Raw genomic sequence first — 12,392 nt, forward strand, 5'->3', positions numbered from 1 at the left:
GTCTATGCTAAGCTTATTTGCTTTACCTCCAAAACAGCACAAGAAACAACAAAATTGATTGTAGTATGCTTGCTTTGAAAAAGACAAGGAACTATTACATGCAGCAGTAGATTCTAGTGAAAAGTAAGTATTCATCAATTCCAGAGGCCACTCATAACAGCTTTGAGTGACTGAGTGCGGCTATTAACTTACTTGTATTAAGTGTGTAAACTAGTTTATACAGTGATGGGAAATATCTGGAAGAAAGATTTGTCTGCCAGCCTCTGGAAATAAGTTTAACATAAATCTTCCTTTAGAAAAAAGTGATATTTCCCTCCCCACAACTGCAGCACAACTTAAGAAGTGCTCAGTGCTGAACTGAAATACAGTGCTTATAGGTGTCTGGATTTTTTTTTCCCCACTGTCCAAATGAAAAATAGACGTGACAACACAGCAAGGTATTAACATCTTAAAAATTTTAAGGCACATTCCAACAAAATAAACTTTTATTGAATGCAGTGTTAGGCATTCTGTTTTGTTTAAGGGAACAGTTTCTCCTTCCCCCCCCAAAGATATTCCCTTTGACAATTTCTAAAAGCTGTATTTCAGTTACAGAAATATTTCTCATGTCAAGAAACACCAAGCTTCAGTTTAGATTTTTTCTTGAATTATGAAGTGCAACTAAGTCCTTCCTAAAAAGGATGACAATTACCAGTAGGCACTAGAATGAGAGATCTTCAATTTGTTTACAGTTGTTGGGTACAATGTTATGTTAATTCAAATTTTATACTTACCCATCTAGACCGTTGTTCTTAAAGAACTATAAAAAAGTGGTATTTAAGAATAAAGAAATGCAGCTTAAAGAGCAGTTTATCACCATTTAAAAAAATCTTAATGGCAACCTGCATGTTTAATACCATTCCCACAGTAAGTCAGCTAGCAGAGACTTAGTCCAATAATTTAAAACTTGAGATAGGAATGTCTTTTGGTTCTGGATGCACATCATAAGTCCTCATGTCCAGTATGTGAAGGCTCAGTTGTTTCAGTCTCGACTTCCCCTCCTGTGAAATTAAGCATCATTACTATTAGAATGCAAAAATGAATGTGTCAAAAATTATATGATATAATTAACAATACATTAGGAATTTTTAATAGACAAACCCAAATCAACATATTTTGCAAGACCACACAGAGAATAAAATCATAGACCGGAGCTACTTGCTTCAGTGTCAGGGTCCAAGCTTATGAAATTTGTATCAGAAAAAAAAAAATAAAATTCAAATAAATTGGTTTGATACTGGTAGTTGGAGATAAAAGCAGTATGGCTATTTCTATTCCAAGTTTTTGTTTTCAGCTATTCACAATGAATTTTCTCTTTTCCATATCACCTGTCAGAAGACACTCAAACTATTTGAACACAAAAAGCAAGTATTACTTAGAATTACTTTCTATATTGCAAACTGATTGCTTCAGATGTTAAAAGAGCCTTTAAAAAGCAGAGCAATCTAAGAAAAAAGTTAGGTCAATTTGTAAATTGTTAATTTTGCTTTTATTCTCATGAAGTGTCAGACTACACTGAAACTGCAGTTATGTAGTTTTCCTGTGCAGTTATGCAGGAGACCTGTTACCATGTGCTTTTTTTTTTTTTTAAATAGACTAATAACACCACGTATTGAAAGTAAAGGTCTGAATTGAATAACCTGAATGAGCAATACTACATAGACCATCACAACTTAGTAATGCAAGATGAAAAAGTAGACCACAGGGCTTAGGGAAAAAAAAAAAAAAAACAAAACAACAAAAAAAAAAAAAACACTAAGAAGTAGAAAGAAAGTAAAGTTATAATAATGAGTCTCTCTCATATATCCTCCTACACTCTTTTTTTGAAAAATAACCTTGTTTTCACTTTGGAATTGTACAGTTTAAGTCAAGCCAAACAGTTCTCTACTACTGAAAGATATATCATCTTCTCATTCACCAGTTCTGGCACTTGTGTAATCACAAAATAAACAAAATTTGGCTCACTCAGCCAACAAGAAAGAATTCTGCTTAGTCTTCTGAAATTTCAGCAAGTTGAAGCAGCTTGAATGCAATTGGATAAACCCCTAAATCATGAGAATAAAGAAAAAGTGGGAAGGAAGATGACCTCCTTTTTATGACAGCAGTAATCTGCTAGTTCACTTTAATTACGTAATGAAACCAAACATCTTACACAACCTTAAGCAAAAAAAAAAAAAAAAAATCAACACGAGAACATTTAAAACACAAATACTCATCTTTGAAGAAGAAAACATGCATGCCAGAATACATGGCCAACCACAAAAACTTTGGAAAGACTAGAGTTTTAGGAAGATGAGAAATTATACAGATTAATTCACAAGTGACTAGATCCTTAGGCAGAAATACAGTTGAAGATTTTATATATGTGTGTGTGTACATATATATAATTTTAAAACATCATTAAAAAGCTACTTACCTGGTTTTACAGTTTGAACACATGTTCCATCCTTATCTTCAAACCCTTCTGAACATACACACTTGTAACTACCTGAAGTATTAACACAGTCTTCATTCTCTTTAATGCATACCTTTTCAGGAAGGTTACATTCATCTATATCTAGAGACAGGAAAAGAAAGAGTCCACTGCTATTATTTTGTTCTATAACTTACTTATGCTCAGTCAAACGAGATTCTACCTCAGCCACTTCCAATGCAGGAATTAATTGCTTAGTAAAAGCACTGAAGAGCAGAATGCTGCTGCAACAGATTTGACTTCTGTTAAAATAAACTGTTACAGTTCTTCATCTTTCAGATTGTGTATCAAACTTGCTCAGATAGAAGGCTATTTTTTTGTTTTGCAGGTCCAATGTGCAGAAATTAATTAAGCTACGTCATTTGTCTTAACCTACTGAAGATTTCCCATGGTCATTTTCTGTTGATGCCACTAAGGTAAAACAAAAGGGAAGAGAGCCTGTAAATACTACATCATCACAGTTAAGAGCTATTTAAGATTGTATACCTTCACCTCTCCTACACAGAGAAACTCTGATTTCACTCTTTTACTGTTGTTTTATGTGTTAAAATTCACTACAAATTTGTATCATTAGAATTTGGAGATTAATGGATCAACAGAAAGACTCCATACTGCATACCTTCCTTTTTGCTGCAAAATGAATACAGATGCACACTTCTAATGAAATGATAGGTAACCGACAAGGCTTGCATATTTGGTTCACAAATCAACTATAAAATACTCTGATTCTTTTGTTGGAGTGTTTCACCGTTAAGCTTTGTCATGCATATTAACATAATAAAATAAGTAAAATATTATGAAGTCTTTACTGCTAATGCCACAACAACGGGGATTATTTTGATAGGCTTTAAAACTGAACCAGACTAAAGTGAAAGCACTTTAAGAGCTGCTCAGTGTGGCTATCTTGAGTGAGCTAACTGGCACTCTGCCATATATAGTTAAATCCACCAACCTGTACACTTTTCATCTTCCTTCATGTATCCAGATGCGCAGGTCTTACATTTGTCGGAACCTTCCCCTGTGCAACCTACACAGCTAGCATGACACGCTAAAGAAAATATTTTAAACATAAGAATAAGAATACCTTAGGTTTAAAATACTACCCCTTAAAGTCAGCCAGCTTACACCCACAAGAAATAGCCAGAAATTTCTCACCTTCCTCATATTATCATATGTCTAAAGCCTCATCCTTCCCCAGCCCAGTCAGGATCAGAACACATTGTACTAAATGCCTTCTCTAGTGTTATCTCTAGCATTAGATTAGGATTCTAGATGATACAGAATACAAGCAGATTAAAAAGAAACCTTTGCATGAGAAAGATCCTTCTGTGTTCAAACAATACTGCTCATCTTTGCAAGGAGAAGAAGCACACTCATCTAAATCTGAAAAATAAAAAGTGACAAGTTACCTAAAATAGTAGTCATGGTTAAATAGACAGATTAATATTTGAATGCTACACTTAGAGAATCTATAAGAACTGGCCCACAAAAGCTGTAAACAAACTGCCTTGAGAGTAACCATAACAATGAGTTTATGCTCAGATATGCAATGTTGCAAATACATGTAACATGGTAACTTATTTACTGTTTTGTTCAGCATAAGGTTATATTAACAAACCAAAACTGTGATTCACAGAAGCTGTTCTATGATGATAACAGACATATCAGAAGAGATCGAGTTAAATAAAGCTTCCAGAATACCTGCCATTCTTGTCATTTCCAAGTCAGTGTTATGCTATTTGCATAAAAAGCATAAATACATGCAAAACAGACAGACAGAGTACTCTTCTGGGATATTGTTGATTTTCTATCCTGTATTACCAAACTATGGAACTTTCTAAAGTATAGTACAAAGAAAAAATCCATTCAAATGCACACACATAAACTGCATAGTTTTCTACAAAAAGCATACTGAAAAAAGCCAAGTTATGGTTAGGACCAGCCAAGTTGAAGAACAGTTTTACCTAGGAAGTTAAAATACTCTAGTCCTGTGAATTCAAGGAAAGGGCACAACAGTATTCATACTAAAATATTTGGACAAAGAAAAGCTATTTCAGTCGTTGTTGCTGTTATCACTCCTACCAGCTCCTCAAGTAACTTGCACTTGATCAGTTGCAATGACTATTTGGAAAAAACAGCTGTACAGAAGACAATACTAGACCATCTAAAAACCCTCCTACTATGTTTTACAGTTGTCTAAGCAGTAGCTGTAATTCAAATCTTCATTCTCATTAACACTTTTCTCAAGAAGCCACATTCGCATAACTTTTAAGATATTGTTTCCAGACACTATGTTAAGGGTCTTTTGCTGGTTTGATTTGACCAGTTAGATACGGGATACTGCATCTACTGATCCCTGTTACAGAATTTAAGTAGAATATGTTACTCTTAGATTAGTCCAGTTCTGCATTGGGAGTGTACTCATTATTAGCATTTTTCCTTAAGTGTCCATATGTATCTCCTCATAAACCAATTGAAATGTGAAGATAAGAATAGATGAGTGTGGAAGAAACACTGCTTTCCTACAATGTGAAACAAGTCTGGAAAAGAGAAACTGCAGACTGCAGAAATCTCAGCAGATTTCTTTCATAAAACACTTACATAAAATATTATAAAACTTGACGTAATCTAATCTTATTATCCAATGTTGCTGCAAAACCTGTTTGAAGTGTACTAAATATTACTCACCCACACAAGCTGCTTCTTCATTTTTGATCCAGCCTTCTTTACAGTCTTGGCAGTCCTTATTACTTGAACCAGTACAAGTTTTACAAGCAGCATGACAGGCTGAAACGAGAGAAAGCTACACTGTGAGCTATGCTGACAGATTCCAAGACAAGTTAATGCTCACAAATTCTCAAAGAAAATCTTATTTAGGATTCACTAGAAACCATCACCTTTTAGTATTTTGAGCCTTGCATTCACAGGATTAAATCTTGACTATACAGAGACATCATTTACAAAAATGCAGTTCTGTCCTAACAAAAGTACAGGAAGCCAAACCTGGCAATTAATAGACTTCTGCATCACTTAAAACTGAGTGCTGGGAAATTCTACTGCCTAAAAGTGGCAGGTCCAGTTTCTGAAATATTTGAGAAGAAGAGAGCAAGAAGGTAAACTGTTCAGCCTCTCAGGGTTGGGACAACAGCTTAAGCACCGTAGGATTCAATACTCCTTCCTACCAAATGTGTGAAGTGATACCAGTCTTCAGAAAACAAGGGAACATACTAGAAATCTAACTGACTGAATGCTTGTTATGTTGCAATATAAAACAAATCATATGGAAGAATTACTACACTTCCAGGTTAAAAAAAAAAAAAGATAATATCGGAAAAAAAATCTTTAAATCCTACAGTCAGGATTTAGTTGCTATAGAATCTTATTCAAAATGTACAAACAGATGAAAAATCTGGACAACTGAAAAAAGATGAAATTTATTCCTAGAGCCTGATGGACTTTGTTCCTTAATTGATATTAGATATACTTAACTGGAATCTGTAATACACCTTTAAGTAGAACCTGTGTAGTTTACAGTACAGCTCTGCTGTTCCCACACCAACTTATTCCAGTTAATTTATCTGAAACATGAGGTAAAACTAGCTTTAAAATAGTCCACTATATGGAAATCTAGAACTGAAGTGACTGTACAGGACCTTATAAAAAAAAAAAAAAAAAAAGCACAAAGCTTGCTCTTCCTTCTCATCTCCCTCACAATATAGATGAATTCTGCTTCTTAATTTAAAGAAAGGAAGCGGAGGGAATGGAGGAAAAAAATCAAGGGCAGTCTGGGAAGGTGACTTACCAAATTCTTAGAATTTCACCAAAATGACTGGCATGTACTTTATGGACAAAGGTGAGCAATCAGATCGTTTTCCTGTGACTACTTTCTGTTAACTTGTCTGTTAGAATTGTTTCTACTTTTGTTTACAAAAACTAAAATTAGAAGACAAAGATCTTTGCATATATCAAAGATTTTATTACCTGTACAAACAGAATGTGTGTCATTTCTCAAGGTACTATAGTAACCACTAGTACAGTCCAAACAAAATTCTCCTGTATACTCCTTGTTGCAGCTACAGGAGCCATCTCCACCACGGGTTCCGTCCCCATCACAGTGGCCATTTCCATGACAGGGTCTTTCTGATCCACCACGACAAGCTTGAAAGGATGAAAAACACTTTTTAAAAAATTAGATGTCACAAGAAATAACTTCCTATTCTCAGCCACAACCACCCTAAGTGCCTCCCTCTGCATAGGCAGTACGATGTAAAAGTATATACCCATAACAGTATCCAATTTTCAAAATCTTTTTCTCTTGAGAGCAACCAGAAGGCATGGAACACGAAATGCTAATATATCCAAGTATAAGGACACTCAAAACAATCTCCAGGGAAGTTTAGTTATAAAAATTATGGCTAATGACTGTAACTTCTAGTTTTATCTATTTTTGCTGGCTAAAGTTCGTGTCTTTATTACAGATATCTAAGAATGGTCACACTGCTATAGAAAGAATCTACTAGCAAGCAATAACTTAGGATTGTTGGATCAATGTCAGGAAATAGCACTTCATTTTCAATAACTGTCAGTGTAAGAGGACAAAACTGACCTGTAACAAGGTGCAAGGTTTTACAGATTTATAAATTATACAAACCTCAGTGGCCAAAACTCCTTTTTTTTTTTTTTTTTTTTTAAAAAAAAATCACTTTTGCATCATAGACCTTACTTTTATACAACTGTCCCTCACCTATTTCTCCCACTCTCTTTTTAACTCACTCTCAGTTGTGAATTTCTTCCTTTAATCCCCAAGAGCATTTTGGCTGATTTAGTCTTGAAACCGCCCAAGGACTGTTGCCTGTATACCTTCTGAAAAGTCACCTAAACAACTGACTTCACCACAGAGAAACTTGAAGCAGAGATCAAGAGTAGATGTAAATGTTAATCAGATGGATTCAGCACGAGTACCATGCAGCTTTATACGTTACTTCATGCCTTAAACACCTTTCTTCAGGGAGGAAGCTCACAAGGCAGCTAAGTACCATGCAGCAGGCAGGTACATACTACACAGCAGCTACTCTCTCAAGCAAAATATCATACTTCATGTCCTTGTTATGAAAGGCTGAGACAAACAAATGGTTGAAGAAGAACACATCTGTGACTACATTTTTTAAAAGAAAAATTACCGAGGCAATCTGGTCCATAAGTTCCAGCTGGGCAACAAACTTCTATTGTTTCTATGCAAAACCACTTAAACAAATCAGGATACTTCTTCTTTCTGTGTATGAAAGACATTCATTTACAAATTAAAAGAATTACATTTTTTAACAGTCAACTAACAAAAATGAACCTGCACACTGTCGTCCAAAAAATCTGTTGTATATGACATGAGATTAGAAACCTATGTTTTCTCTTCTGAAATTACAACTACCTTATTTCAGGAACCAACTACTATGAGTCCTCCTAGTAACTGGAAGACTTTTTAATGTAAGGTTTTTTGTTTTGTTTTTTAATTTACTATTTGTTACTAGACTCTACCTAAATTTTATATTTATGAAAAAGTGAAATATGACCAACAAAATGACTTCAGACCCCCCTCCTTTTTTTTTTTTTTTAAGCACCTTACTTTAAGGGAAAGTTGGTATATAGTTTAAACAGTCATATTTATATATTCCTCTTAAAGATAACAGTTGTGTGCTTACCTCAACTACATGGAAGAGAACCCAGGACAGATATTAACATTTGCTCAACTTATAGCCAACCTGACTTCATGGTAAGGTGCACATTAAAATTTGTCTTCCTTTTTTTTTTTTTAAGCACAAATCAAGTAATATTTCAGAAAGATTTTTTATATTAAGAAGTTATAGTTATGTGATACTCTAGCACTAGAGTATACACCTGATTAATAATAAAATCACTAAGTATTATTTTGCAAGCAAGCACAAGGACTGCTGCAGTTTCAAATGACAAACAAAAGATCTCAGTATCACACAGACACTAAATTCCAGAAACTTAACAAAGGAAAGCCATAAGGAAAGTTTAGAAATTATGAAGTCTGAAAGAAGTTATGTCTTCAGCAACTCCTGTGGCACGTACACCTTCTCCTTCTAAACTATTAGAGCTGATTGTATTCACTCCAAGGCCCAGACCCTGAAAAGTAAACCTACTGAGACCTTGTTAAAAAAGTATCCATAAGTATCCATTGCCTTGTTAAAAAAGGTATCCATAGCCAAAGAAACTGTCTTTGGAAACTACCATGCAATCTGAATGACATTTTTAGATTAAAGGACAGAAGGCAAAATTGATCAACTGCACTCAACAGATCTCTTAAATAAGGAAGCTTTCCAAAAAACAATGTATTTTTTTGTTGTTGTTGTTTAGATTTTAGGAAGTCTACTTGGTCAAATTCTCTATTTAAGATCAGTTTCTTTCAGTCCTGCAAATTTTAGAGCATTCTCTGAAGCAGTCTTGTTTGATCTGGCTTGCATAACTCCCCTTTCCTTAGTTTGACTGTTAAATGTATACTCAGTACCGCACAGCAAGGTAGAAGTATGAAGCAATAAAGCAAACGTTAAAAAAAATGGATTATCAAAAATCCTTATCCAGTGATGAAGTAGTTCATGATAGTTCACCCTATTGAATTACACCTGACTGGAGGTTGTCCACCTCTGCAGGGGACACAGAAACAGTAGATGAGCTACTCTCTACATGAATTTCCAGCTCCTTCATCCACATTGTATGATCCCCAACACAAACCACTCAGTATCACTACCTGACAGTTACGTATTCCAATACCAAAAGCATTCCTATACCATGGAAACAATACAGGGACTGGAAAAATCTCTGTCTACTACCTTATCAACTCAAGGTAATAAAAAGAACACCCACTTAATGATTTTGTTATCTCTGAATAAGAGAATGAGTATTACTCACTTTGAGTAAACAAAATATCCTATCAAGCTTTCTTTTTCATCCAAAATGTGTATAGATGTTCTCTTAACTTTCTGCTGTTGTATAGCTGAACACTACTTTCATTCAGAAGTGGCTGCAATTAGCAGCACTGAATTAAATTTGGAATGTACAGCTCCGAGTTGCCTCGTGATGACTCTTGGAACCTCCACAGCTACCTGTACTCTGCAATTGACAGGAGAATAAAGTGGACTTATAATTATACACTTTCCATCTCTGCTACAACTAATATATTCCTATTGATCAGGCACCAAATATACCATTAATATTTCATCCTCTTTGATGTTTATCAGCACAGAGATCTACACAGAAAAATTGATACTTACAGTTTGAACCACCATTTCTCTATATGTTCCTCATGCTCCTCTACCATGTTGTTACATTCAAAGTTACTGCTGTCACAGAGATTCTCTATGATCTCTACAAGACGAATTTCACTACAAGCAGAGAAGAAAAGTCATGATTTTAATTTTAAAATATTACTTGGCACCACACAAAACATGTTACAGAAGCTAGACTTCAGCCTAGGATACTTTATCGGTTTAGAGTGTGTTCTGAACTAGTTCCAAGACAAAGCAAATATAGTAAAGTTCATTAGTTCTTTATTCTGGTAACTAAGAAGATTAGGACAACCACAAGAAAAGCTTCAGCTTGCTTGCACTTATGCTTGCAGACTGTATGTTGGTAAGAGTTTTCTAACAAGCTCAACAGTAAAATTTAGGTATTGCTAATATATAATAAAAGCCCATGTAGCTGGACAGTAACTGAGGTTCAGAAATCCCACCCTTGCGTTTCAGTATTCCAATTAAGAATAAAAACTGAATTTGAGATTTGGAAAAAAGATGCCAGATCACACTGCTCAGTCATCAAACATATATGCAAAGAAGTACAGTAATCTTAGCCTGAACAGTTTCCTATTCAGTGCTAAGATACTGAATACGGAGCAGTTACTGCTTTAATTCTAAACCAAGTACTGCAGTACACCAAGATATGTACATCCCTTTTAAGACAAATAATTAACTATGGACCATTATTTAAAACTGTCACTTTAGGACCCCACTGGGTAAATAAAAAATACCATGACAAACAATGGTATTCACTTTTGTTGTTTTCAGAAGCAATACAAATCAAAGTGTTAACAAGGGATGTCAATCTTCATTTTAAACTGCAGATACAATGTAATCTGCTATATTTTAGTCAAAATGAATTCAGGATTTGGACATATGAAACATTAGCTGCTACATTCAATATTCAAGTACCAGATGAACACCAGTTCTGCAAAGTTACATGCAGCAGACATGAAACGCTACTGAAGCTGAAGCGCTGAGACAGTTTACCTGGACTCATACTTCGACAATGTCTTCTCTTCCCAGGCAGTATTTCCACCACCAAAGTTCTTCTTCGCAGTATCTGCTAATCCCTGGCAAGCGAAAAGCACCAAAAGAATCTAAGTAATATAGTTTGTTTCTAACAAAAGTGAACAGCAGCATTAAACAATTCTATGTCATTGCAGAAACTTCAGTAAAATTCTGAAGCTGACGATCAAATTGTTCAATAAAAAAAAAAATCATCTTGTGCTATAACACATAGACATGGCTATGGGAGAGTCTTAACTTCTTAGGAACTTTATTAAAAAGTCAAATGGGCCCTCTGCTTCATTCCGTTTTGGTAGTATTTAGCCCAAACTTTGCCATGTTGTAACTTTAATATGTAAAAAGGCAACAATAATTCGGTGTGACCTGCACACCTTCCCTGAGTTACAGTCAATACTCCTCTAAATATGCCTTGTAAAAAAACCCAGAAGTTCAAATATACAACAGCAAATACAAGCACAAAAAGTATTAAGTATCTGTCCCAAGCTACAGAGGTCCCTTGTTGCTTATGCCACAATGCAAGACTGTTGCAGGTGACAACATGCAGAGAACTGTAGAATCATTAGAGTTGGAAAAGGCCTCCAAGATCATCTGGTCCAACCATCACCCAGCCACCACTATTGCCCTCTAAACCATGTAACTAAGCACCATGTCTAACCTTTTCTTAAACACCTCCAAGGACGGTGACTCTACCACCTCCCTGGGCAACCCGTCCCAGTGCCTGACTGCTCTTTCTGAGCAGAAATGGCTCCTCGTTGCCAACCTGAACCTCCCCTGGAGCAACTTGAGGCCATTCCCTCTGGTCCTGTCACCAGTTCCCTGTGAGAAGAGGCCGACCCCCAGCTCCCCACACCTTCCCTTCAGGTGCCTGCAGAGAGCAATAAGGTCTGCCCTGAGCCTCCTCTGCTCCAGACCAAACACCCCCAGCTCCCTCAGCCGCTCCTCACAGGACCTGTGCCCCAGGCCCCTCACCAGCTCCGTAGCCCTTCTCTGGACACACTCCAGGGCCTCGATGTCCCTCTGGCAGCGAGGGGCTCAACTTTTAGGGCACGGTGCCCTCCACCAGCACCTACCCCACACCCCACGCGCAGCACAACGAGCCCCTCTCTCCCCATTAAAACACCAAAACCGCCCCGCCGCTGGAACCCAACCTCGGCACCACCCCCACCCCCGCCGCGCACCTGGTTGAACCTGTCCACGATGCCCCGGCAGGTGGAGCACGCCAGGCGGCGCCGCTCACCGGCGGCAGGGAGCGGCGGCAGCAGCACCGCCAGGGCCAGCAGCAGCAGCAGCAGGGCCGGGCGCGGCGCGGGGCCGGACCCCATGGCGGGGCCGGGGAGAGCCCGCAGCCGCCTCAGCGCCTCAGCGAGCGCCAAGCACCTCAGCCCGGCCCGCCCGGCGCGGCTTGGCCCCGCCCCGGCCACCGTAGCAACCGGGGAGGCAGCGGCCCGCGAGCCCCATTCGGATTTCCGCGTCAGCCGCCCGCACGCTCGGCCCGCCGGCGCCCATTGGCGGAGGCAAGCGGAGAGGAGGGACGTGGTCCA

General features: G+C 37.4%; 1 protein-coding gene across 1 annotated transcript; it reads right to left on the reverse strand.

Annotated features, from left to right (window-relative positions):
• Nucleotides 1-467: 467 nt before the first annotated feature.
• Nucleotides 468-12,271, reverse strand: CRELD2 (cysteine rich with EGF like domains 2). The gene is made up of 10 exons (XM_084524816.1): nt 12,030-12,271; nt 10,813-10,895; nt 9,802-9,912; nt 7,693-7,784; nt 6,494-6,670; nt 5,201-5,299; nt 3,818-3,895; nt 3,465-3,560; nt 2,456-2,596; nt 468-1,040 (listed from the first exon to the last, which is right to left on the reverse strand). Exons 1-10 carry the CDS (start codon nt 12,171-12,173, stop codon nt 982-984), a joined length of 1,080 nt encoding a protein of 359 aa, XP_084380942.1. The 5' UTR covers nt 12,174-12,271; the 3' UTR covers nt 468-981.
• Nucleotides 12,272-12,392: the final 121 nt, after the last annotated feature.

Source organism: Aythya ferina (assembly GCF_964211825.1).
Source record: "Aythya ferina genome assembly, chromosome: 1".
Classification (NCBI taxonomy): Eukaryota; Metazoa; Chordata; class Aves; order Anseriformes; family Anatidae; genus Aythya; species Aythya ferina.

Coding starts and splice junctions, on each gene's coding strand:
- CRELD2 (XM_084524816.1), bottom strand. CDS start 12,173: ATGGGGTCCGGCCCCGCGCCGCGCCCGGCCCTGCTGCTGCTGCTGCTG. Junction 9,913..10,812: donor TTGTCGAAGTATGAGTCCAG/GTAAACTGTCTC, acceptor CTCTGCTTGTAG/TGAAATTCGTCTTGTAGAGA. Junction 3,896..5,200: donor TGAAGAAGCAGCTTGTGTGG/GTGAGTAATATT, acceptor TTTATTTTTCAG/ATTTAGATGAGTGTGCTTCT.